Raw genomic sequence first — 26,152 nt, 5'->3', positions numbered from 1 at the left:
TACTTGGGCAATCAAACTAATGGATTACCTGTTTCTAAAATCAAGTTTTGTTTCACAGCCAATAACGTGTGAAACATATTGGCTTGTTCTTCATAGCTAAATCTGTCCAAGTTATAAGCATAATAATAAAATATATGCATAACACGTTCATTAGTCACCTGTTATGTGAATCATGCAAATCTGTTTCTTAACATACACCACAGTTTTCTCCGACCTAGATCTGTTTAACACATTTTTGTTCTGAACAAGTTTAGGGAAATTTTCAAAACACGTTTTGATGTCATGGCAAGTGACTTCACAGCTAACCATGTACAGTATATACATAACAAGAAATGACCACAGAATAAATGCTAATTTGAGCGGGAAATTGTCTTGAAAATGGCCAAAATATCCGTCTGAAATTTGTGGAAATTATCTTGACTATGACGCCTTTCCGCCCCCCATTCCTCCCCCATCAGCAGACGACCTCAGAGCCCATCAGCCCTGTGAGCCAGAATTCCTGGCTCTGTGATGCCGAACCAAACATCATTCAGACGGAAGAGGAGTTTCCTCTGAACTTCGAGGAGCCCAGAGAGAAGTGTCCCCCTGAGCAGACCTCCCTCCCCACACCTCACGGCAACAGCAACGGCAACGGCGGTAGCAGCGGCGGCGGCGGCAGAGGCAGGGGCAGTGGCGACGATGAACCGTACTCGTCCATATCCCTCGTTGACCACGGCGCCAGATCGACACCTCCAGCACCGGCGGCACCGATACTGCCGCTACCGCCACCGCCGCAGTCAGTGCGGCGCTACATCAACACCGTCGCTCCCTCCTACGAAAACCTCATGGCGGGTGACGGGCAATGGCCGGCTGCACGTGAGCAACCGAGGCCCGGTGGCAGCCAGCAACGAGAAAACGAATTTGGCGGCGGTGGTGGTGACATTACCGATGTTGGGGCCGGTTATGGTAGAAGGGGCATTTTTAGTGGCGGCGGTGATGGTTGTGTTGGTAACGGTGGAGTTGCTGTTTCTGGTAATGGCAATGATGGTGACAATGTTTTTGGCGGCGGCGGTGGCAGCGGCGGTGGAGGTCGTCGAGACACGAGGCACGTGGAGCTGTTTGTGGATATGGAAAAAGTTTTGCTGCTTGACCCGGACACGGCAGAGAGTCCCACCGAGCCCGGCATGGTGATGAGCTACCTGCCGCAGTCGGTCAAGGACCCCGGTTACATGCCCCAGTGAGGTCCTCAGCCCCCCCGCCCCCCCCCCCTCGTATTCCCCATCAACAGTTCTTGTCCCACTGTATCCCGATGGTGCTATCGGTGCTATTTCATGAGACGGAGAATCCGTTCGCAGCTCCCATACGGGAGTGCAACCCACCCGTGTTAGAGATCAACCCGTGGAAGTGGAACTCATGGAACTACTTCTGGGATCCTTTCAAGTGCGGGTCGTGTTCCACTTTACGGATGTGTCAATAGTGTGATGGCAGTGTTAAGTTTCAATCCGCGATGCTATTCCGGAAATTATTTTGGCACGCCACGTAGATCTCGCCTCACTTTGTCCTCATTTGACACATTTTGCCTTCACAGGATTATAGGAATATACGGATTAATAATTAAACGACTTATGGATGGGCATGCCGAGTACTCGAGTGGTCGTGCCTTAGACAGATAATCCCGAGTCCAAGCCAGTCTAGCAACGCTACAGAAATGCTTTTAGACCGTTTGGCTGCAACTATAAATCCCCACATACAAGTCACTTCGATGAGCTATCACACGTGGCCAGGTCGCCTCTGAACAAGGGCTGGAAGCTCGGTTGGCTCTACGTGATCTATAAAATAGTTGTTGTTTATAGTGGAGTGCCGGGGTGGAACCTTCACTTCAACATGTCCCTTTGGCCCCCCACCCACGTGTACTTCCGCCCCCACCCACGTGTACTTCCCCCCCCCCCCCACCCACGTGTACTTCCGCCCCCACCCACGTGTACTTTGCCCCCCCCCCCCCACCCACGTGTACTCTCCTCAGCGGGTCTATCACGATGTGGCCCACACAACAGGTCTACTGGAGGAGCTGGAGCCGGGCCCGGGTTAGCGGTCGTTAAACGAGGCTCCGATGACCCTTACACTGGACCATTGATTTTGTTTTTAAGTGTCTTTTTTTGCTGGCAGCTAGCAGTGTGAGCGTGCATATCTTGTAAACATTGAATATGTAATGTGAAAGAATCTTGTCTCAGGATCCGGGGAAGTGAATTATAATTGATAGAGCGCCTTTAAAGATGGTGATGCGTTGTGAAGTAAGACGATTGAATCATTCCAGGTTAAAATGGAGGGGTGCCTTGGAAATAATAATCCACGGAATCGCATTGTCCAGAAAGTGGCCTTCTCTTTATTAGGCAAATAAAATTTCTATTTTATTGAATTAATTTCATGACCATCTGTAGGGAGATGAAACTACATTTATCTAAATGTACAAATAAAAAAAACTCAACACCCATCAATAACCATGACTTAAAAAGAAAGAGGATATAATAGGCGACGTTTCAAGCAAAGGACCTTCTTCACAGCACATAGAGAGCCCAGAAGAAGGCCCATTGCATGCAAAGTCACCAATTATATACTTTTCCTTTCTAAAGGCCACGTTGTTATTGACAAATGCGTTGAGTTTTTTTGTTGCGTTGTTATTTGTGCTTGTGCACCACCACTGCCGACGAAGTAATCACCGAATAATGTATCTTCTCGTGGGGTTATGGGGTTTCCCCCCCCCCCAGACACCTTCAGCTACTGCGTCGGTTGTCGCCGTTCTGCTGCGTTGCTCTCGCCGACGGGCTCTCGGGTTGGTGCTGCGTGCTGTTTGCCGTCTTGTCTGAAGTTTAGAAAATGTGAGTTCCTGAAAGAAGCTCCCCCCTCCCGGAAGGAGTGTGCAGCGAAGAGTGAGACGTGACACCCAACGGCGTACGGTAGGGTAAGGAAGAAACCTGAACCCTCATCTCGGAGATCGGTGCTCCTCAAGCGATGCAGGTCCGGCAGCCGTGGACCGAGGGGATATGCGTCTCGGTCTGTCCGCGACGGCAACGCCAACCTCGCCAATGTCATATTCTTAGGTTATTTCGGTAAAGTCACGTAGGTAAAATTTTTTAATTAATAAAAGTAAAATAAAATAAAAATCACGACGTTTCGGAGGCAACACAAGCTTCCGTCTTCAGGTGGAACCGTCACAGCACGATAGCTGTATCAAGTAAATGTCCCCAACAACGATTTCGATCAAAATTCGATTAGGTGAATGACATTTCCGGTCAGGAGCAATTTAATTATGTAGTGAATCCACCTGAGTCACAGACGTCTTGGGAGCAACACGTTTTATTAAACTCTTAGCACCACATACTCCAGGCTATTAACACAACATACTCCAGGCTATTTAGCACAACACTCTCTCGGGTGGTGACCACCCAACTAACCACGCTACGGCGGAACTAAACACGGTTCCGCGATCCCGGTCCGGACCACAAGCTGGGTCCCGGACCGCGTGGCTGGAGGCTTCTTCCAGCTTGACGTGGATCTCCTGCCTCTCCAGCAGTAAGAAACCCCAGCCCCTCACAGGGCCCCCCCCCCCCCCTTTCTCGGGCCAGGCTGGGGCTGGCTCCGCCTCTCGCCCCGCCCACCTTCTCGATCTCTCTCGCCCCCTTGCCCGAAGGCTCTCGAGAGTTCTTCCCGGACCATGTGACCACCCATTGGCCCCCTCCACCGGTGGCCCCCCTCCAGTATCATCCGGTCACGTGTCCCCAGGTCAGCCAGAGTATCATGCCCCGAACGTAACCCCAGCTGGCTGACGCTCTCTCGCTCTCTCAACGGGAGCCCGCACCGCACGCTGTGCGTGGTGCCACGGCGCTCACCCAGCCCCCACTCGGGCTGGTACCACACCACGTGGCCGGGGTGTACCCACAACAGTGTCCATCCCGCCGCGGCCTCGCAGGCCCCCCGGCACCACACAGTGACATTCCCAGTCGCTACAATTACATCACTGACGTCTATTTAAGCAATGTTCCTTTCGGTGTCGCCACGCCTAAATGTGTGTTCGTCCATCAGCTGATGGGCATTCCAGGCCAATATGCAGCAGCGTCTGTTAAAGCGAGCAAACCAAAGTCTCGATGCCAACGTTTCCATTAGTCGCTGCAGTGATGTCACTGGAGGTCTCTTGACCGCAACGTTAAATGCTTTTTTTTCTGATTTTGGTGAGGACTGTCGGTTTAATGTTGATCGGGCCTTTAATGTTCTGACGCTGCTTTGTTGTCACCTCGGAAGTTAAAGAACTTGGTTCATGGCTGTTGTGAGACTGACCGATCAGTGGAAATATCCTGAGAGCTAATGGGTCAGTCTGGCTGTGTAAGCACCACGTGTGAGTTTGCTTGCGTAGAAGCTTACGGACACGTAGAATAATGCACAGAACCACACAAGACATTCACCTACACATGCATAGAGAGACAGATTCACACATATATATACAGAGACACATTAATGCGCACACAGGCACACAAAGCCACTTTCACACACATATTCATACACATGGAGATACACAGAAGCTCACACATACGCAAAGACATACATGCAGAAGCAACGTAATTACACACAAAGATGTACACATCGAGAAACAGGCACACATTCACACATAATAAAGTCACGCACGTAAAAGCACACAGACATACGCACACAGCTAACAAGACACACAGATACACACAAGCAGAAATAGAAGTTAAAATGTAGAGGGAAACACACAAGCTTAGAAGCACATTGACACAGAGACAAATATCAAAAAGACGCATACACAGATGCCGGAGATACACACGGACACACGCAATGCAGTCGTACCGAAATGCCTCAACAGTATAGAAAGTAGGTTGTATGTACTGCAACGGACCAATTTGTGTGGCAGAGTTTTGAGTGTTGTCCCCTCGTGTGCAAGGTGGGGTCTTCTCCGGGCTCTGCGATTTCCTCCCACCGCAAACAACCCACGTGTAGAGAGAGAGAGCACTCGCTGCTGTGTGACGAATCGGCCAAGGATTCCAGAGCGGGGACAACTCCGGTCAAGGGTTCCAATAGAATCGGTCTCAGTGAGCCACCCAAACTCGACTTAGAGCATGAGTTTGCCGTTCCGTGAGAATCGGTCTCAGTGAGCCACCCAAACTCGACTTAGACAATGAGTTTGCCGTCCCGTGAGAATCGGTCTCAGTGAGCCACCCAAACTCGACTTAGACGATGATTTTGCCGTCCCTTGAGAATCGGTCTCAGTGAGCCACCCATTCTCGACTTAGAGCATGAGTTTGCCGCCCCGTGAGAATCGGTCTCAGTGAGCCACCCAAACTCGACTTAGACAATGAGTTTGCCGTCCCGTGAGAATTGGTCTCAGTGAGCCACCCAAACTCGACTTAGAGCATGATTTCGCCGTCCCGTGAGAATCGGTCCCAGTGAGCCACCCAAACTCGACTTAGAGCATGAGTTCGCCGTCCCGTGAGAATTGGTCTCAGTGAGCCACCCAAACTCGACTTAGAGCATGATTTCGCCGTCCCGTGAGAATTGGTCCCAGTGAGCCACCCAAACTCGACTTAGAGCATGATTTCGCCGTCCCGTGAGAATTGGTCTCAGTGAGCCACCCAAACTCGACTTAGAGCATGATTTCGCCGTCCCGTGAGAATTGGTCCCAGTGAGCCACCCAAACTCGACTTAGAGCATGATTTCGCCGTCCCGTGAGAATTGGTCTCAGTGAGCCACCCAAACTCGACTTAGAGCATGATTTCGCCGTCCCGTGAGAATCGGTCCCAGTGAGCCACCCAAACTCGACTTAGAGCATGAGTTCGCCGTCCCGTGAGAATTGGTCTCAGTGAGCCACCCAAACTCGACTTAGAGCATGATTTCGCCGTCCCGTGAGAATTGGTCCCAGTGAGCCACCCAAACTCGACTTAGAGCATGATTTCGCCGTCCCGTGAGAATTGGTCTCAGTGAGCCACCCAAACTCGACTTAGAGCATGATTTCGCCGTCCCGTGAGAATTGGTCTCAGTGAGCCACCCAAACTCGACTTAGAGCATGAGTTCGCCGTCCCGTGAGTGACTGCGAGCTCGAGTTTTTGGCCGTGAATTTGGGGCTGCGCGTCACGAATGTTGTGGGCGCTGGTCTCGCTCGACAGACCGGGGCTGACTTCCCTCCTCCTCACCACATCGTCACAATACGGCCGGAGAGGAAAAACTTCGCCAAACGTGTTGCGATCAAAATGTTGCACCCACAACGACATTTCACGGCCAATTTGATGCATTCGTTTCGGTAACACGGTTGCTGAGCAAAGGGCCCCAACATGTAAAATGGACAGCAGTAAACGGTGCCGTTATCACAGTTGTAATGGAGTGTAACGCGTTTGTTGAATTGAGTAAGGTTATTATCAAGAGCTTGGGGGGGGGGGGGGTTAGATGATGAGAGAGAACTCCAAAGGGCGGCAGCAGGGAAGAGGCAGAAATAACCCGTCCATAAATGACGTCACGCACCTGGGGGGGGGGGGTGGGGGTTCGACATTTGTGACGATGTGTGACGAGGGGAGGGGGGTTGAGAAATGTGACGTCACATCAAAATGCGCAACTTTAAATAAATATAAACAACACGTTCTACTTAATTAAATAGACTTTTAAATAAATGTTTTATCCTACAACATCAGAGTGCAGCGCCACATTAAATACGCACTACAATGACAATAGTTTAACGCGATTTGAAGCATGTTTTATTTTGGGGGGGGGGGGGCAGAGCTTTGTGACATCATATTTGAGGGGGGGTCTGACTTTTTGTGAGCGTGTGACGAAGGGGAGGGGGGGGTCAAATCATCCAAAATCGCGTGACGTCATTTATGGACGGCCCCATGGGCGGAGCAATCAATGAGTTTAATTCAACTTGTTCAGCAAAAGTGATTTTGACCTTTGACTCCGATCTCTCTCCGAGACAGATCTGCTGGCAGATCTTACTCGACTTGACTAACCTGGCAGATCATGGAAACGCCATTTATATATATATATAACTCGTGCTGTCCTTCAAGCTTGAGTTCTGGGAGATATCGGACCAACTTGGGGCAGCTCGGGTAGACAGTCCCATGGGAGCCACGGTGTTTAGAGCTCGGCTCAGCTCTCGGCATGGGCTGTGTGGTGGATCGTGATATGTTGCGATTGTAAGAATCATTTGGAATATGCAGCTTGCGCATGTTTCCTTCGCTCTCAAGAAGAGACCGCGAATGATTCGGAGCGCGCGGAAAACAACAGACGAGCGAACAAGGCAGCTGGCTGCCAACAATTGCCTGAGCTGCGTGGCCCTGAATGCGAGAGGGAGCTGAAGGCGTTACCGGAGAAGCCGCACCTGACAACCCCCCCACCCCCCACTCCCATGGGAGTCTTCTCATGTCTCTTGTGTCCGCATGTGGCATAGATTACAGCAGATGTATTTTTCTTCCTGTATACGTGTATTTGCCAAATATATAGCCACTTGCCATGCATGTGTATGTCTCTCTTTTTCAGTAGTCGGACTCAATAAGATACAGAGCCGGCCGTGAGTGACCGATGTCAATTCTAAAGATGTTCTGGAAGGACTAGAGTGCTGAAATGTGATTCATCGTTGAAAATATTAGAATAGAAAGATCAGAAATACATTTTAGACATTTGGTAAATTCTGAGAAATGTGGACCGGTGGCACAGCGGGTAGCGATTTCAGCACACTCCTCTATACACCCAGCAAGACGAGTTCAATTCCCAGCCGGGGCAAACATCAGTGACGAGTGTTATCTAAATCGGTATTACCTCCCACTTCAACTCACACTACCAAGGTGAATTATGGTTAACCCCCCATAAGGGGCGGGGGGAAGCCTTTAATTGCGTTATTTTGGCCGGGTGGGTGAGCAACATCAGAAGGCTGGGACATTTACACACGATAAGCCACTTCATTGCGCTATCATTTGTGATAGCCAGGCCAATTCTGAAAAAGAGCTCAAAAGAGCTCAAAAGAGCAGTGGGCCTTACCTGCTAAAACATTTTTATAGTAAAAAAATCACAGAAGCAACCCCCCGTGACCTCGCCACTGGCTCTGTCGTGGGCCCGGCTGAAAGCGGCCCGCACCCTTCCCAAGGTTGGCTCTGCCACACTCGAGAACCAACCACAACCGGTTCTAATCAGAAAGAAGTTCAAGATACGTAACATTGTGTAACAAAAACATAATACACTTTTGTTCCTGGGTAGTAAGTGTTATTTTCTAATTGCTTATGCCTCAAAAGCACAGAAAATGGCTATTATTCCCCACAGACTTTGTTTTGTGACCAAGACAGTGATATTTTGAAATGTACCTATTTTCAATGAGAAAACGTGGTGTGCATTTGTGTCATTCCTTAACATAAAGTCCTGGTCACAAAAGCAAAGTTTGTGGATAATAATAGCCATTTTCTATACTTTTGAGGCATAAGCAATAGGAAGATAACACTTACTACCCAGGAACAAAAATCGTGTTGCACAGTGTCATCAGAGTGGGCTGCTGCCGTGTGAATGGGCGCTGGCTTGGCTCTCGCACAGGTTTTGGGCGTGCAGGCAGCACAACTGCACCGGGCCCCACAGAGGCCGGGTGAGCCCAGGTGCCGGGCTGTACAGAGGGGGAAATAGACAGCGAGAGAGCACTCCACCCCTCCCCCCACCGTTGTATTTCTCGGACCAGGGCCCGTGCCAAATGCACTCGGCCACTGCTCTAGCACGGTTCCTAGCGGCCGTGGAAATGAGGCAACCTGTGACGAGCTGAACTGTTCAGCAGTGGCACGACAAGCCGGGCAAGCCAGTGACATGCGAGCCAGCTCCACGCGGTCGCTCGTTGTGCCTCGTTTTATCTGCGCAAGTTATCTCAACAGTCGATCACACTGTGGCCTCAAGTGGGAGAAAAATTACATACGTAAAATAGGCGACGTTTTGGGCAATGACCCTTTTCATCGCACATCAACGCATCAGAGTACAGAATACACCTCGTGGTTGAGAGGCGGTCATCTTCCAGAGGTTACACAACTGTCTTCTTGGTGATGCTGCTGTGTTACCAATGGTGCAGTAAACAAAACAATTACTATGAAACTCATTCATCAATAACATGTGGCCTTAAAAAATATTTTTTTTTGCACGGTAAATAATCGGCGGTATTTCGTGACCATGGCCGTTTTTCAAAGCACCCAGAATGGCTTGTTAGGCGCTCGCACACATTTCGCATCATGCAAAAATAAATGTCACGTATCACGACATCAGAATCCTCTAATTATTAGGCTGGCATCTCGTACAGACGGATTGACACATAACACCAATTAAAATATACACGCCGAAGTTTATTTTTACGTTGTAGAAGACATCAGACACGACATTTCAGGAAGAGGTCAACAAAAAATGCTTGTTCACTATATGGACATGGAGGGGTCGTTTTAAAACCTGCCCGGCACTGTGTCAAAACATGACAAGCCAGAGAGTCTCCAGTGCAGCAACTGACCAAAAGGAACCCTGTAGCGTCATGTTGTTTAAGGGGGGGGGTCGGGTGGGGGGGCATACAAAAATTCGAGGGGTACAGAAAACAATGGTGACTGGAAGACGCCAACAGGGCTCCTAATGGGGCATAATGCCTGGCGGCAGCTCCCCCCGTGTGAGGCTCAATGCCTAAACTATCAGAGTATTCTTCTTGGTTCTTTCGGTAAAGTCACGTAGAAGGGAAATAATAAAACATGATAATAAAATATTATTTTATTATGTTATATTTGTATTATTAGAAGGAAAATAATAAAATAATAAAAATAAAACGTAATAAAATATTATTTTATTATGTTATTATGTTTTATTTTTATCATTTTATTATTTCCCTTCTACGTGACTTTACCGAAAGAACCAAGAAGATGAATCCCTGCAGTCACGAACGCTTTAAATCGAAATATAAGATTATTATTTTATTTCTATTATTAATTTTATTAATTTTAATTTTATTTTTTACCCACGTGACTTTACCGAAAAAACCTTCAAATCTAGAATTAAACTATAAGAATTTAGGAGGGCTGAGCCTTGAGCAGAGGGGGGGGGGGGGGGCTCAGTCCCCTATAGCCCCCCACCCCATCAACACGACGGGCTGAAGTGGCCCATAGCCGAGTGGAGGCACTGCACACGAGCCACGGCAGCAGGCCGAGTGACGTGAGCAGCAGCGACTCCCCCTTCCTGCTCTTAGTTCTTTCGGTAAAGTCACCATGTAGGTAAAAAATGAAATTAAAATTAATAAAAATAAAACAATGAAAATAACGACGTTTCCGAGGCAACACAAGTCTCCGTCATCAGGTGGGACCGTCACAGCCAGATTTGCTGCATCAAGTGAGGGAGGCAAGCTCTTAAGTACCAGTTAAGGGGGGAGGGAGGGGAGGGGCTTATCAGAATGTGGTAGCCAATGAATGGAACGTATCGGGAGGGGGGGGGCTAACAGAGGGACGGGGTACTTGTGGTCAACGACGTGTTTGTGCGCAAGTTTACTGTGGATGTACATAATAGAAAAGGAACGAAAATGCCCATGTTTATACCAGTGTTGGCTGACAGGCTGCAAATCGTAGATAACAGGTCCCTGCGGGGTGGGCTGGTAGGAACGAACAAATGAATGGCTATAATAAAATGAAATGGCGGGGGTACGATACGAAGGGAGAGTTTGAGGCCTAGTTCTAGGCTTTAGGCCTAGCTGTAGGCCGCTGTGAGTTAATTCTTAATTTAAATGTTTTAATTAAAAACTATCTCAGGGAATTATAAGGGAATGTTACACTTGTTTAGCCAGGAAAGCCTCACTGATACACTTGTTTAGCCAGGAAAGCCTCACTGAGTCTAAATTTTTTTGTAGGGTCCTGCCAAGTGTTTGCAGTAGGGGGCGATGTTGCTACACCTAATCGGACATCGGACGGACGGACGATATAATCTATTGTAGGCTGGTTCACTTCGTTCCTACCAGTATTATACGTGTATCATCATCACGGTTTCTGAGCACAGGCCCAATATGCCAAGTGGCCAGTAACAAAAAACACTTTGTATAAAATATATATATTCTAGAATTCATGCAGCTAATACGAATAATTGAATGGCAGTGGCATCATCATGAGAGCTTTCTCTGCCGGATGTGCGAATGCTAAAACTATTAAAAACGATGATTCTTACTTTTATTTTACCAGATAAGGCCCACTGAGCCATATAGCTCTTTTTCAGAAGCGACCTGTCCACAAATGATAGCTCAACTAAGTGGCTTATCATGTGGAAATTTATAGCAGCCAAATACTCTAAACGCATGTTTCTAAATGTGGGTGGGAAACCCCAGAGAACCTGGAGAAAAATCCACGTGACCACGGGGACAGAGACATGCAAACTCCAAATATACAGGCGTCAGGGTCGAACCAACGACCTCCTGTATACCAGACGAGGCAGTTAACATCTCGAAACTGTGGCGCCCTGCAGCCTATAGAGCCCTATATAACTGGTCAGGTGGGAGCCCAAAAATTGTACATTAACATAATTATCATCACACATTGCGTGCACAATAATACCCCAGTCATGTGTCTTCTCCATTCAAATACTAATTCAGTCGGTACCTACTTGCACGTGCCCCATTACTGCAAAAATCAGAATATTTAGACTGGTGGAATCTGATGAGTAATGCAGCTCTTCTTCACAGATGTCCAGTAGCGCACCCCCATCCCATGACATACAGAGCTATTATCTTCTGCATCAGTTCGGGCACTTCACGTACAAAGACAAACATCCGCCGTACGGTCTTTAACAGACTGTTGGGGCAAGTGCCGTTAGAGAGCACCTGTGAAGGCCAACACAGAACACAGAGGGGTGGGTGGTGGCCAGGACCCCGTCTGGGCTGCATTTGTCTCCCCAATGGTAACGTGTCACACACCGCACTAGGCACACATAGAAGGCCGAGTTGGCCTTGGGAAGTCCAAAACCATTTCACATGTTCGTCACTGAAGGTGGCCGAATGAGTCGCCAGGCTCGTTGTGCAGTGTGCTAACCACTGTGCCACCATGTAACGCACCTACACACAAATCGTCTTAACTTCAATTAATAATCATCTCTGTTTAACACGTAGGCTTTCGCGACCAATATTATTCATAATCAACGTTTTTGGGTTTAGATCGCGCTATTTATAAATGTGTCGTAACCCTCCACCACCCGATACGGCCAAACAGTAAAAAAGTGTCACGTTGACAAAAGACAAATAGTTCACTGCTTTAGCCCACCGGTGTGTTGAAGTGTGAAACCACAACATTTACAATTTTTGAGTACGACGTTTCGCTGGTAATTGCATCCACCATCATCGGGCAATTCGCCAGAATGGTGAAGCTCTGCTCTGGCTCCAGGTCTTAAATAGAGCAACAGCAGCAGGGTGACGTCATCATTAATCATCATTCATAATTAATAATCATCTCTGCGCCATGAGGGACACACATACTTAGAACTTCCGTTCTCTAATTACAAGTGGAACATGTTTTCGCAATCACGAGGCGTGTGCAGCTTGTAACCTCTGGATTTGTATTTGAACGCATGACACTTGGTACAAAACTCAAGAAGACGTGCGACAGCGAATCGCGAGGATTGGGGTTTGAGAGAAACCCTGAACGCCAAAGCGGAGCTCGTCGCTCAAACTGTGGGCCAGGAGCTTACACCGGGCAAATGAACGCGATTCACCAAAAAAAGCACAATCTGTCACGTCGGCAATGCAAAATGACAAACCCAACGAGCGAGTGCCACAAGGAAGTATCCATGTGCATCGCAGAGATTATTTACATCGCAGTCCAGCTAAGGTAACCCAATTGTGAGATTCCACATTAAAAAAACACTCGACAGAGTATTACTTGCACATTATTTGCGCTCGAGTGAGTTTCCCACAAACCGCAAGCCGGTACATTAAGCGAGCCTCATTGCATACCACCCCTTATTTCACGTGAACCCTTACAAGCTGGGAGGCGCTATTACATTGAGAGTCTCTGTTACAGCAATTACGTACCCAAGACCCTGTGTTAATTCTTACAAGCCAGGCAATCCCAGCACAATAATCAAGCCTCCGCAAAGTAGCGGTGAGCGCCTATTTATCAGTGTTAACCCTTAAAAGTTAGTCAACCCATCCCATTAACAGAGTTTCACTATTACAGCATCAAACACCTCAGACTGTGTCAAATAATTAAACTCTGAACCCTTGCAACTTCTACACGCCGGGCAAGCCAGTGCAACAGGGAAGTCCTTTGCTATAGTGGCATGTACCCATCACTGTTAACCCTTAGAAGCTAGGCAAGCCAGTGCCTAGTCTCTATGTTACAGTGGTGCCCATTCAAGACCCCGTAGCAGTTAGTACCCATGACCGTTAACCCCTACGAGCCAGGCAATCAAAGAGTCTCTAGCCGTATGGCGGTGCGCACACCAATTGCTGTGTGTTCACTCGTACGATCTAGGCAAGCAAGCAAAATAAGCGTTTGTTATAGCAGACTCTACCCATTACCATGAGATAACCCTCGCAAGTTAATGAAGCTAATCGGGGAGTCTCCGCGCTAAAGAGCGTTATGCACTTCAGACTCTGCGTTAACCCCTTTACCCTCCTCATAGCCCCTACAAGCCAGGCAAGCCAACGTAGCCGGCACGGCATGCGGGCACAGCACAGTCACACGACCCCCTGTTGTTGTTATTGTCTCGCGGCCCAGCAGGGCAGGGCTCCACGCGGGTCGTGGCCTTGGCAAAGGCGGCCCAGATGGTGGGGTCATCGGTGCACACTGTTCCGCCCCCCCGGTACTCCTCGCCGCGGTTACGGTTGATGTCCCCCACGCAGGTCCAGGCCCCGCCGCCGGTGGACCCGCCCGTCTGCGACACACACCACTTGGAGTGGTCCTCCTCGGAGGAGAAAGGGGCAACGCTCGGCAGGGAGATGGAAGAGACGCGGCAAACGCAGAACTCGCCCGAGCAGTTTGAGTCGAACACCCCGACGCCGTGGACCCACGATTCCAGGTAGAGGCTGCTCTTGAGGTTGGGTGCCACCAAGTCAACGTACAGATCTGACGCACGCACAAAGACAAAGATCTCCCATATAGCCTTTAACAGACTGTCCGGGCGAGTGCTGTTAGCGACAAAATATCAAGGCGGGCATGGCACACGAGGGGTTAGGTGGCCAACACCACGCCCGGCCGCCTTTGTCTCCGCAGCGGCGATATTGACGCACCGCACCAAGTAATCATTTGAGGTTAAGTCGACCTCGGTTCAGGACCGGTTCAGATAATTGTCACTGGTGTTGGTAGTGAGCAGGAATTGAACTCGGGTCACCGAGTTCGTAGGGCAGTACACTAATTGCTGCACTACTGCTCCCCACACCCACACGGCCAACACATACACAAGATTCCCCATATAGCCTTGAACAGACTATTGGGGAAAGTGCTGTTAGCCAACACCAATTAAGGCCGTGAGTGGGAATTGAACTCGGGTCGCCGAGTTCGTAGTGCGACTCGCTTACCGTTGCACTGCCGCTCCCCACACACGCGTGCGTACACACACGTACGCACACACGTACACACACGTAGACACACACGTACACACACACACACGTACACACGGGGAGGCGATTTAAGCTTTTGGGCTTAGATGCCACCACTTCCACGTATTAGGTCTGACGTGTGCACACATGGAGAGGCAATTATAAGCGGGTCAGCATAAGAGGGGCATTAGCTAGTCACAGCAAGCCCTCAACTCACTACTGAAGAGTCTCGAGTTGAAATCCCATTCCGGAGTTTGACTCAGCCCATCATCATTATGCCCTCCCCATATGCAGAACGGTGCTGTGTTCAACTTGTGCTGCGCCGGGAGAGTTGCTTCTGGGGCACGACAGTAATTGAGATGAGATGTGATGCAATGCACTTTGAATTGCACAGACATTTAAGCATCCTGTAAATCGGTATCATAATCGTGGGATAAAAAAATGTGTAAAAGCATTCATTCTATAAAGAGACTGTCCACCACCAGCAGCAGCTTATAACTGAGAATCGCCCACACTCTCCCATCTGAATTACAACTTGATGTCAAGCTGTCGATTCTTGATTATAAATTCACTTGCAGTTGTATTTGACACAAATCATGTACCTGTTTACACACTATATCCCAAGTCTGTGTTGATGTTTCTGTAACGTAGTTTTACTATGAGAGTTTTTTAAAGTAATTTGTCCGAGGCCAACTTTTGTTATGGGATATTAATTGAATTTCTTATTAATTATGTTTCAGCACTGTTTTCCATTTCCTATGAAACCATGTTGTTTTTACTCTCATTCTTATTTGCTTGTGTTGGATTCAACTTCCATCTTATTCATCGCTGTACCGTGTTGTTTGCATTATATCCATTCTGCCTCCATCATTTATATCACCCAGGTGACTGCCGCCGATGAATTCTCACCAGGTTAAACTACATAAACTTGAACCCTCTCCAAGGCAGACTACAAGCCCGGGCGTGACTACAAGCAGTACGGGGAGGGGGCGGCCAGGCCAGTCCAACAAGCGAGCCTCTATGTGGACCGGCGAGTGCGTGCACCACGGACGGACGACGACGTGACCCACCGTCGTCGAAGTGGTGTGTCTTGGCGAAGCTGCGGAAGGTTTTCCCGGCGGAGGAGGTGAGCTCGACAACACGCGTCGTGGACTCCACCTGCAGTTTCGTTTTGGCGCACAGTGCCTGCAGGTCGGGCAACTTGTCCTGGAGCTGGGCCCCGACTTGGCAGCTGTAGTGGTCTGGCTCGTTGTAGCGCAGCTGCAGGGCTGTGATAAATATCGCCGCGTCATTACCGTCATCAACGTCATCAACGTCATCAACGTCGTCATCATTGTTACCATCATTGTCACTATCAATATCATCATTTTCATGTCAGCGCCACGATCGTCATCTTCGTCGTCATTATCGACGTCATCACCGATAGCACTATTATTATAAGCATCATCAGCATCATCACATATGTACGTGAGAAGCCTATGACCAAGCCAGTGAAATAAGCGTTTGTTATCGCAGTCTGTACCCATTACTCAGAGATAACCCTCGCAAGTTTGTCAAGCTACTCAGTTCTCTCCAAACTCTCAGGAGATAAGCAGCGTTGAGCCTGGATAGCGCATGGATGGATGGCCACTGTTCATGATTGGTGTTGTATGCTGCGGGGCTACAAAACATGGTGGGAAACACCGGGGAGATAAAGGCAGCTTGGTCACGCGAGATGCTGGTCACGCCAACTTCTCTCGTGCGCTGCGCCCTCCTTCACAGATGCTCGCTAACACCACCTACCGGTTACATGCAGGAATGTCTTTGTGCGTGTGTGTGCGTAACTCTGGCGCAGTTTGACCAGTAGGGGGCACAGCTGGTGCAGCTAACTGCCACTCATCTCAGCCAGTCAACCCATGGCACCTAGGTCACGTGGCCTCTTGCCTAACGCCCTTAATGCCACCACTGCCGCAGCCTCCACATCGCTACCTCCACCCTCCCTAGTCACTACCTGATCCCCATCCCTTATCTTACCATTTTGTACTGTAGTCAACAATTATTGTTAAACGCCTTGGTGAAAGGCACTTTATAAATACAACAAAATAGAATAGAATCGTTTTCGTTCTTGTTGTTGTGCGTGCGTGCGTAACACAGCGCGCCCACCGATGTCGCTGAACTGGTCGAAACCGTAGGAGACACACAGGAAGGACTGGCCGTAGCGCAGCGCCGTGTGGGGCCACGCAAACGGCCCCGGCACCGACGGCGGGAAGTGCGGCGTGCTGTGCACGAGCCAGAAGCCGCCCGCCCCGTCCAGCATCACGACGCCTGCACAGGGGAAGGGGCAGCAGGGGTAGCAGGGGCAGCAGCAGCGGCCGGCGTGTGACCAGCACAGGGGCAATGCCATACGTGGGAGAAAGGGGGCCAAGGGCAAACTGCTTGTGGTGGAGGACACGAGTCCTTACTGTGACACCAGACCTAGCCCTGAACCTCGTGTAAAAACAGCAATGATATTTACGTAATAATTTATAATTGCGATGCGCCGCAGAGTGTTTCGCCCACTCATGAAGAGAGAGAATTACTCGGAGGCATGAGTAACCCTCCCCAAGCCCTGTGATCCTATTAATGCAATATCAAACGATTACTTCGTGATTACATGTCAGAGGAAACCAGAGCACCCAGAGAAAGCTTAGCGTGCAAGGGGGCAATAATCTATCCCATACAGATGGAAACAGATGGAGATTGGTCCACTTGCTGTACTGCCTTCTTCTGGCTAGCCAGGGTATGGCACCTCCTTGTCCACGGGAAGGGAGTTTAACGATATGTGTACGATCCACCAACCCTCGCTGCCTCGACAGTGCTGGATTACCGGCGTTCACAGCCACCATTACCCGCTCAAGGGTGGGAGCTAACACCGAAAGAGAATAAACCACCATCCAACCTCCGGCGCCAGCTCCTGCAGTCCCTCCCCTTCCTTGGAAATTGTCCAAATGAGCGACCTTCCCAGGAGGCCCTCCTGGCAGAGCCTCCGGACGAGCTCCCCTCCAATCCCAAAGTCTTGGCCGTCACGGTCCTTCTGATGCAGCCACGAGGCCTGTGACTGCCCTCACCGCCTCCTCCTCCTCTATTACGGAACACCCGGTGGGTAAGGTCAACCAAGAGGAAGGAAGGAGCCACATTGCCAACGTGTGGCATGTAGGGGTATGGCTCTATCCATGATCCTGACACTTAACAAAAGTAACCAACAAAACTAAAACCTGAGCCCTCATCCACACTGCAATAGCCAACCAGATCGTAACAGCAGCCAAATTTATTTCCAGAACCACAACCAACCAACAAAAACTCAGAAATAGCTCTGCCTCAAATCCTAATCACACCAGCCAATTACACCCTAGTAGTAGCCATAACCTAAATGCACTAGCAAACTAGATGCTAGCCCAGCCCTAGTTCTATCCCACACTCGTCAAGCAAACCGAGGCAACGGCTATTCACGCAACCACAATACCACCCCTCCCCAGTATTAGACGATGCCCTTCCTCATTGGTGTCCAATTTCTCCTGAGTCACCAAAAACAGTGAGATCCGAACTCAAGTTCCCCCCACCCCGCCCCCTCCATCCGTGAAGCGCGAGGGTGGGCGGGGTGCAAGGGACAGCGTGATGTGGGCCCCCACCTTTGGTGTGGCCGCAGATGCTGTCGTAGCGAGGGGAGTTGGGTGGTTCATCGTTATAGAGAACGAAGGCGACGTCGCCGGCCTGCACGCCACACGACAATGAGCGGGTGTCGCAATGAACGCAACGAGGAGAGGCTCATAAAGAACACTACAAATATGATATCAGAAGATAATCTTTTCCTCTGGCCATGACTGCCTTCCCCTCCACATTCAGAAACGTGCATTGAGATAATTGAAATAATTTTGCTGTGATAAATATAGAAATAATTGGTCACTTTGCTGACCAATCATTTGTGGCCAGGTCGCTTCTGCAAAATAAGTTAATACCTTAGCGGGCTTTGCCTGGTAGGATGGGGATGGTTTCGTTTTATTTGTACGTGTTTTGGGTGATTTGTTTAACTTTCCTGAACTTTGCACTACGATCCTGTTTTTGTAGTGTTTGTTGTTGTAACTTTCTTACCCGCCCCTACTGGACATCTGTAAAAAAGAGCTGTATAAGCTCATCAGATGCTTCCAGTATATTTCAATATTCTGATCCTGATCTTTCCTGTCTGTACGGCTAAAAACATCTTAATATCCAGAGGACTGCAGAGCTCAGGCAATTTCTGGTAGAGCTGGCTCACTGCCTGGCTGTTGCTTCCCAACTTGTCTGTGGTCCCGCAAGAGATTATGACGTGCAAATTGCATGAATAACGACGACGCTGTATGCGACTAAACCTGATTATTATCATCATTATACTTGACGCGCTCGGGATAAAAACAGCATCGCGTCACAGCCACTTGCCAATGGGGCCGATTCACGCTAGCGGTTCCTTTTGTTTGCCTTTCCGGTGAAAATCTTCCTGTGCCTCCTATTCGCCAACTCAGGAGCAAACCGCCAAGTCGATGAGGTTTTGGCCGCGTTTGTTTTGGTTCCAAGATGCGAATCGGAATGTCCCCTTCGCTCTCACGTCCGGGGAACAGTGCTCGCTCAGGGGAGCATGTGTGGGGGATGAAGGGGATGGTTTTTGCGCAACAGCTGAGCAGCCATGGACTCTGAGGTTGGGAACAAGAGGTCAGTCACCTTGGTGAGTGTTCAGGCCTCACTTTTCAATAGCTTTGATCGTGTTGATGACATCTTAAGGGAGACTCTCAATGCATATTATCAGGATGGCACTGTGCTGAGATGTTTGACCTAATCTTTCATCCAAACTGATAAAATCCCAATCTTTTTTCACCAGGGGGGGTGGAAACAGTCCATTACGACAAACATGTCAGCATGGTCTTGTTCACAAGGATGACCTTTGATGGTTTTCAGGTTATAGATCTAACCACTCATAATTAATCATCTTGGTGGCGGTGTTCGGGCCTCGCCTTGATAAGTATTTGGGCCTCTCGTTGGCACTGTTTGGGTCTCACCTCGGTCGTGTTCCCGTTGTAGAGCTGGTTGACCGTCTGGTAAACAGGGCTGGAATTGTCATCGACATCAACTTGGGCCTTCTGCCAGCTCTGCGTTGATTTGTCCAAGTAGAGGTAATCTTTTCCCTTAGGCAGCTTGTAGACTATGAACCTGCGAGACGCGGTTGGGGAAGGGTGGGGACGCAGCACACGGAACTCCATCATGGGTACCACCTTTGGACATTGAGTCAGTATCCAAAACCTATTTTCCACTGGCACATCCGAGCCAAGCCGGGGGCCCTCGCTGTTCGGGTGGTTTTAAATTGGCTATTTACGGAGCTGACCCGGAACCGCACCGTGATATGCCAGCCTCACAAGCAGGGCCAGAGGCGGTGCTAATGACGTGTGTGTGTGATGTCAGAGAATCGTCTATATACATCTCGACTGCAGTGGAACACAAAACTGGCGCCTCTTGAACAGTGTTGTATATATGCCTTTTCCAAAAACATATATTTACAGTGATATTGCCTATTTTTTTATGTAATAGATTTTCTTATATATATGGATTCAGCGAGTTCCAAGAAAAAATGCAACACCGCCGCCAACGTGAGCAGCGTGCAGACTCAGCAACCACCCCGCGGTGGAGAGACTGATGGCGCAGCCAAGAGCGCCGTGTGTTCGACACACACACACACAGACACATACACACACACAGACACACACACATCCACACGCCGACCCAGCGCCCCTGCTGGGGACCCGAGGTATGTTCAGTGCAAAGAACGCCGCACAGCGGAAGCCACTGACTCGTTAGAACCGCTATAAACACATTCCTGCGGAGGGAGCTGGTAGCAGAGGTCGCAATCGGGTACCCGATACCCGTACCCTACCCGATACCCGGCTACCCGTACCCAGCCGGGTACGGGTACAGGTACCCGTTTGCGACCCTGGTGCGGCCGGGTACGGGTAAGGAATCAAAACCCGTTTGCGACCTCTGGCTGGTAGGAACGTTGGGTTGCTCGGTCAATGGCCAGGGTCAACAGCGGCGTGGTGTATTCCACAAATATGCCCGACTGTGAGGGCAGGCACAAGCCGGCGTGAGTAGGTTAAACGTTGAGTTTTATAAGGGCACCACGGGGTGACCAGCCCCTCCCCATGAATATTGTCATATTTACGGACTTCTCCTACCGCCGTGTATGGTCGCGCTACTCTGAGGAGTTAGCCTATTGTTCTATCGCTCAGTTTTAACAACGAAACCATTGAGGGTTAATTGTACGGATCGATGAGTAGGCCATCTACAGGAGTACGGTAGTGGTAATTCCGATCACATATTAGAGAGTTTTTAGATATTAAAGATGCTTAACACAGAAGAGTCTGAGTGGTTCCTTCCTAAGTTCATGCATAATAATATTAATTATGAGATCTGTATCCTGCGGCGACATCTGAATCCTGAGACCGGACATAATTGCACTAAAATCATAATCAGTAAAAGTTCAGCGAGAATCATTGTATTATCACGATTTGTAATACAACCCTAGACAACAAAGCTGAGCATCACATCACACACAAATGACTCACAATAAACACACCCCTAGGCAACAAAGCCGAGCATAATTTGCATAATCGCATGTATTTGCATAATTAAAAAATGCATAATTTCATTAAATTACATTTTTCATAAAAATGTTTTTTCAAAACACAATATATACAACAACAGCTCGGGGCTGGCTCGCATGTGCAGTGGAACATAGGGATCAGTCATCTGTTTTCGGGTCTGGCGGTTGTCTTTATACATCCCACGATTGTAAACAGCATCTTGAGATGCCGTTTCAATTTGATCAGGGGTTAGGGAACCTTTGCCTTACCAAGGGCTGAATAGGAGTTTCAAATTCCTTTGATAGGGTGACGCATTAACAGTTCACCTGCAGCAGGGTATAATGGCTGCGAGCCTGAATACATGCGGCCGATGGGGTACTGCACACGAAGCGGAATGTTCCCTTTTCTTGTCAGGTGGAGTACAAGAGAATAAACACAACTATTTTGCCTCTGTTACCCCCCATACACTGAAACTCCATCAAAGTTCCTGCCCATGCCCAAGTCCAGGCTCAAGACCCTTCCTCTGGCCATGACTGACTTCCCCTATTTCTGCAAAATGCAAATCACTTTAAAATAGATGATGCAGCATATAACTCATTATCAGAAAGTTTTGAATTCAAATCCTGGTCGTGTGCGGTCACATGACATTTGTTTTTGGAAATAGAACCACAAAGCCCGATCTCCTAACACCCAAGTGTCAGTACTCTGATCTCGAGACTCGGTCTTCTGCAGCCGAGTCTCGATAAAGACCCTAATGTTGATGATACCCAGTCTCCGAGCGTTGAGTCTCAATCAAGACTCCGGTCCTGAGGCCCCGTCTTGTGAAGCCGAGTCTCTCTGTAGAGAGTGGGTGCACGTGTCCGTGGTGGGGCAGCCTGAGAGGCACATACCAATCCACGGATTTCCCCTCCCCGTTGAGACAGGAGACGTGACACCATGTGGTTCCCGTCATCGAGAAGAGGAGGAACACCACCAGAGACATCGCTCCTTCCTAGACAAATCACCATCACCACCAACATCACTATCTTCAACGGCATCGCAAATGCCACCATCGTCATCACAATGTGCCATCACCTTCACCATTAGCACCATCACCAACGTCATCATCATTATAATAAGATATGATCATATATATATATAACCATAAACAATTTAACTTCCAAAATTACCATCATCACCATTGTCGTCATCGTCTTGAGTTAACATAATCAGCTATCACCGTCATCCTTATCATTATTATCATCACTATAATCGATTACCATCATATATAACCATGAACACTATAATCACCACCAACACCACCAATATCTCCATCATCAACAATTATCATCATCACATACAGCAGGCCTAGTGCTCGGCTTGTTGTAGTCAAGGTTGTGGGTCGGCCTTGTGTGCCCGTGAGGGCGAGTGCTCGGGGTAGATTTTATGTTGTGGTCAGACTAGTGCTTGTGCCGGTGTGATGGATAGTTTCATTTTCATTTATTAGGTACTAGCTTTACTACCCCGGCATCGCCCGGGACTTAATTCACCACGCCCGGCCGCCTTTGTCTCTCCAGTGGCGATGTTCACACACCACACCAGTTAATTGTTTGAGGCTGAGTGGACCTAGGGGAGGCCCAGGACTGGTTCAAATAATCGTCAGCGGTGGTGGCCGTGCGCGGGAATCGAATTCGGGTTGCCGGGTTCGTAGCGCAGCGCGCTAACCACTACACTACAATGCGTAACGCTTCCACGTGCACGGGTCACATGACAGCTGTGACGTCACAGCTCACTTGCCGTGCAAAAAATAAATGCATTATTGAGCTCCCCCCCCCCCCCCCCCCGAAAAAAGCGTATTTTTATAATTTTTGCATGGTGCACAGTCTGGAAAGTACCCACATGGCAAATTTCCAGTTTGTTGCATGTCGGGAAGTACGCTAAACATTTTGAACAGACACACATAATCACAACTTTGCCTTTTATATATATGGAGATAACCTTGTGAGCCATGCGGCTCTTGACTCGGTGCAACCGCAACAAACAAAAACATGAACAGGAAACATATTAAAGTGACTACACGCAACAGAAAAATCCTGGAAAAAACAGCAAAGTCTTACAGAAAAAACACCGCATTTAGACGCTGTGCAAAACTTCCAGTGGGATGCAAGTCAAACAATAACAACCACAAGACAATTCAGATTAAAGTTATCAGTCTAACTCTGTACTACAACAAACAAACATGGCTAAACCAAAACGTTTTCAAAATCACCAAAATAAAGCTATAAAAGCAATGTAACAGTGGTCATAGGAACTGATTGCTAGTGTGAAGCGGTCAAGGTAAGGCGGCGGCTACAACTACTTTCAAAGTCCAGAGTCTGTATTGGTGTTAGGGCTAGCGTTGACGCTGGGGTTATTGGTCGTGTTAGTCAAAAACAAGGGAAAACCCCTATTATTATATTTTGGTACTGGCAAAGAAGGTCTAATGATGTAGATGCTCACCCCGAGCCCTCATTACTTTGATAGTGCATTGTCTTTTAGCTGTAGGCCTTTTGGCGTCCTCTGGTCGAGCACCAATTGAGACGAGGCTCAAAAGAAAGCGGTCTCTGGTGTGGACCAATCAGCTTCAAGGACAATGCATATATTATCAGTGTGGTTTTTGTTTGCATTTTGACCACAAGTATTGTGGTTAATGCAGACATGATTCCTTGTAAAAAGGTTTCAGTTTTGTTGCCAGAAAAAAAAGGGAAAACCCCTATTATCGTGTTAGTAGTGTCAGGGCGAGTGTTGGTTCTAAGGGCTATTGGGTAGGAACCACTAGGGCTGGTCTTTGGGTTAAAACGCAGTCACGAGTCTCCGTTAAAAATGAAACTCTGTTCGTCACTTCGACGGGAACTGATACTTGAGCCGCGAATGTTGTTGTTCAGCGGGTGTCAGCAGCGTCTGAGGGGGAATACTTGGCCCCGTCACAGAAACGTGGAATCTGAACATAACTTACTCCGGAGACGTCGTCTTAACAGGGCAGAGTGAATTCCGTCGTGGCAATGTGGATCTCGCCCACCGCCGTATACACTCAACCACCGAGTTACATGACACACCGCATCGACAAGGCAGGAGCGAGTCAATCCAAATTCACCAACACTGAACCATTGCAGATTTGTCGGGGAGCGGTGGCGCGGCGGTTAGCGCACTGCGCTCTAACCCCCAAAGAACGTGAATTCAATTCCTTCTAGATTTGAAGCTTTCGTGACTGCAAGGATTCATACTCTTAGTTCTTTCGGTAAAGTCACGTAGGTAAAAAATGAAATTAAAATTTATAAAAATAAAATAATATTATTATTAATTTTAATTTCCCTACGTGACTTTACCGAAAGAACTAAGAGTAATTAAATTCCTGACCACGGCTCACATCACTGGCGAGTGACATGGAGACCCCACACCCCCACCAATCCAAGCTGACGGGCGTGGTGATGTATGGTCAAACAACCCCCATGATTGACACGGCCCCCCGGGGGGGGGGGGGGGGGGGCTTCATCCAGCAGTGGAGTGACAAACGGCTTCGAGTTGATTGTGGATTTGCACGCTCATTGTCCACGTTCCTATGACGAGGACCGCAGAAGCGTCGCTGGACATCTGTCAAAAAGGAACTTCGTCGTTCATCGGATTCCTCCGGCATGAAGACGTCGTCTCATTTCGTGACCCACATCGACAAAACCATCGGCTGCCCTTGCATCTTAGAGGCGCGGTGTTACATTGCACGTTAGTATGCCAGGGGCCCGGTCATCCCACTGGGAACCACGCGGTGTCAACTGATGTCGTGCGTCATACGAAGCTCGGCTAAACTCCACATTCCAGTGCCCGGGTCCCAGAGTCCATCGTGGCACGCGGGAGGAGTTCGATTGTTCAAGTTCATGTATTAGGTATAGCCCTGTGAGCCATTCGGCTCTTGAATCGGGTGCAACCGCAACAAACAGAAAACAAAAACATGACCAAAAAACATCTTAAAGTGAATATGTGACTGATTGCAAACAGAAAATCCAAGAAAAGGCAGCAAAATATTGCAGAAAAAATCACCGTACACCAACGCTGTGTGCACAAATTCCAGTGGGATGCAAGTCAAACAACAACAACCACAAGACAACTTAGATTAAGGCCATCAGTCTAACTCCATACTACAACAAACAAACATGGCTAAACCAGTACATTTTTCGAAATCACCTAAATATAGCCATGAAAGCAATGTAACAGTGACCATAGGAACTGTGACGGAATTTTCACAATAAACGACATAAACAACATGTACTACCAAAACCCTGCAGCCATAGCTGGCTGCATGAGTCTCTCAACAGCACATCGATCGGCGGAGCCTATCGATGTGGCATTGCCAAGCCAGGCTCCCCACACGAGACACATTGCGGGCCCCGCTGCTGAGCGCCTTGAAAATACAAAACGATTCAGTGGCTCTACCGAAAGAACCAAAGAGTATGGATTCTTGCAGTCACGAAATCTGCAAATCGATACAAAACGAGCTTTGCGGACGCGATCGGCGTGGTCGCATAAAAGTGACGATACACCAACAAACAAAAATAAACAATCGCCTTTAATAGTGATGGGGAAAATAAATCAAGAATAAAGAGAAAAGTAGCGAAGAGATTAAACAAATGTCACTCACCATATTTAACGCCGCTCCACACGCAACAACGCCACCACCTGCCCGGCGTGATCAGGAAATAAAGTGCCAGCGAATCGATCCGCCGAGTCGATTAGACGCGGCGGCGATTCCGGGCAATCGATTCCGAGTTGTCGAGGGGAGGGGCCGTGAGTCTCCTCCCCCTCCTCCTCCCCACCCTCCCCCGCCTCCCTCCTCTCCCCCTCCTCCTCCCCACCCTCCCCCGCCTCCCTCCTCCCCCCCCACCCTCCTCCCCCCCCTCCCTCCTCCCCCCCTCCCTCCTTTCCCCCCTCCTCCCCCCCACCCTCCTCCCTCCCCCCCTCCCTCCTCCCCCCTCCTTCCTCC

General features: G+C 48.9%; 2 protein-coding genes across 6 annotated transcripts in view; one reads left to right on the top strand and one right to left on the bottom strand.

Moving 5' to 3' along the window:
• Positions 1-6,495, top strand: part of LOC144955034 (interleukin-6 receptor subunit beta-like) — a 44,705-nt gene extending 38,210 nt beyond the window's left edge. For 4 of the 5 annotated variants that reach the window (XM_078885387.1, XM_078885404.1, XM_078885411.1 and 1 more), the window contains one exon: positions 459-6,495. In XM_078885387.1, coding sequence (XP_078741513.1) covers positions 459-1,220 — 762 coding nt within the window. In that variant the 3' untranslated portion in view covers positions 1,221-6,495. The remainder of the gene's footprint in view (positions 1-458) is intronic. The other variant, XM_078885395.1, reaches the window with a different exon arrangement.
• Positions 6,496-9,338: 2,843 nt separating this feature from the next.
• On the bottom strand, positions 9,339-25,873 carry LOC144955022 (deoxyribonuclease-2-alpha-like). The gene is made up of 7 exons (XM_078885373.1): positions 25,811-25,873; positions 22,053-22,153; positions 19,588-19,738; positions 18,190-18,271; positions 16,685-16,846; positions 15,613-15,810; positions 9,339-14,069 (listed from the first exon to the last, which is right to left on the bottom strand). Exons 1-7 carry the CDS (start codon positions 25,811-25,813, stop codon positions 13,630-13,632), a joined length of 1,137 nt encoding a protein of 378 aa, XP_078741499.1. The 5' UTR covers positions 25,814-25,873; the 3' UTR covers positions 9,339-13,629.
• Between the last annotated feature and the right edge of the window lie 279 nt (positions 25,874-26,152).

Source organism: Lampetra fluviatilis, chromosome 3 (genome assembly GCF_964198595.1).
Source record: "Lampetra fluviatilis chromosome 3, kcLamFluv1.1, whole genome shotgun sequence".
Classification (NCBI taxonomy): Eukaryota; Metazoa; Chordata; class Hyperoartia; order Petromyzontiformes; family Petromyzontidae; genus Lampetra; species Lampetra fluviatilis.
The sequence above is the reverse complement of the archived record's forward strand: the minus strand, read 5'-3'. Positions and strand labels throughout refer to the sequence as shown.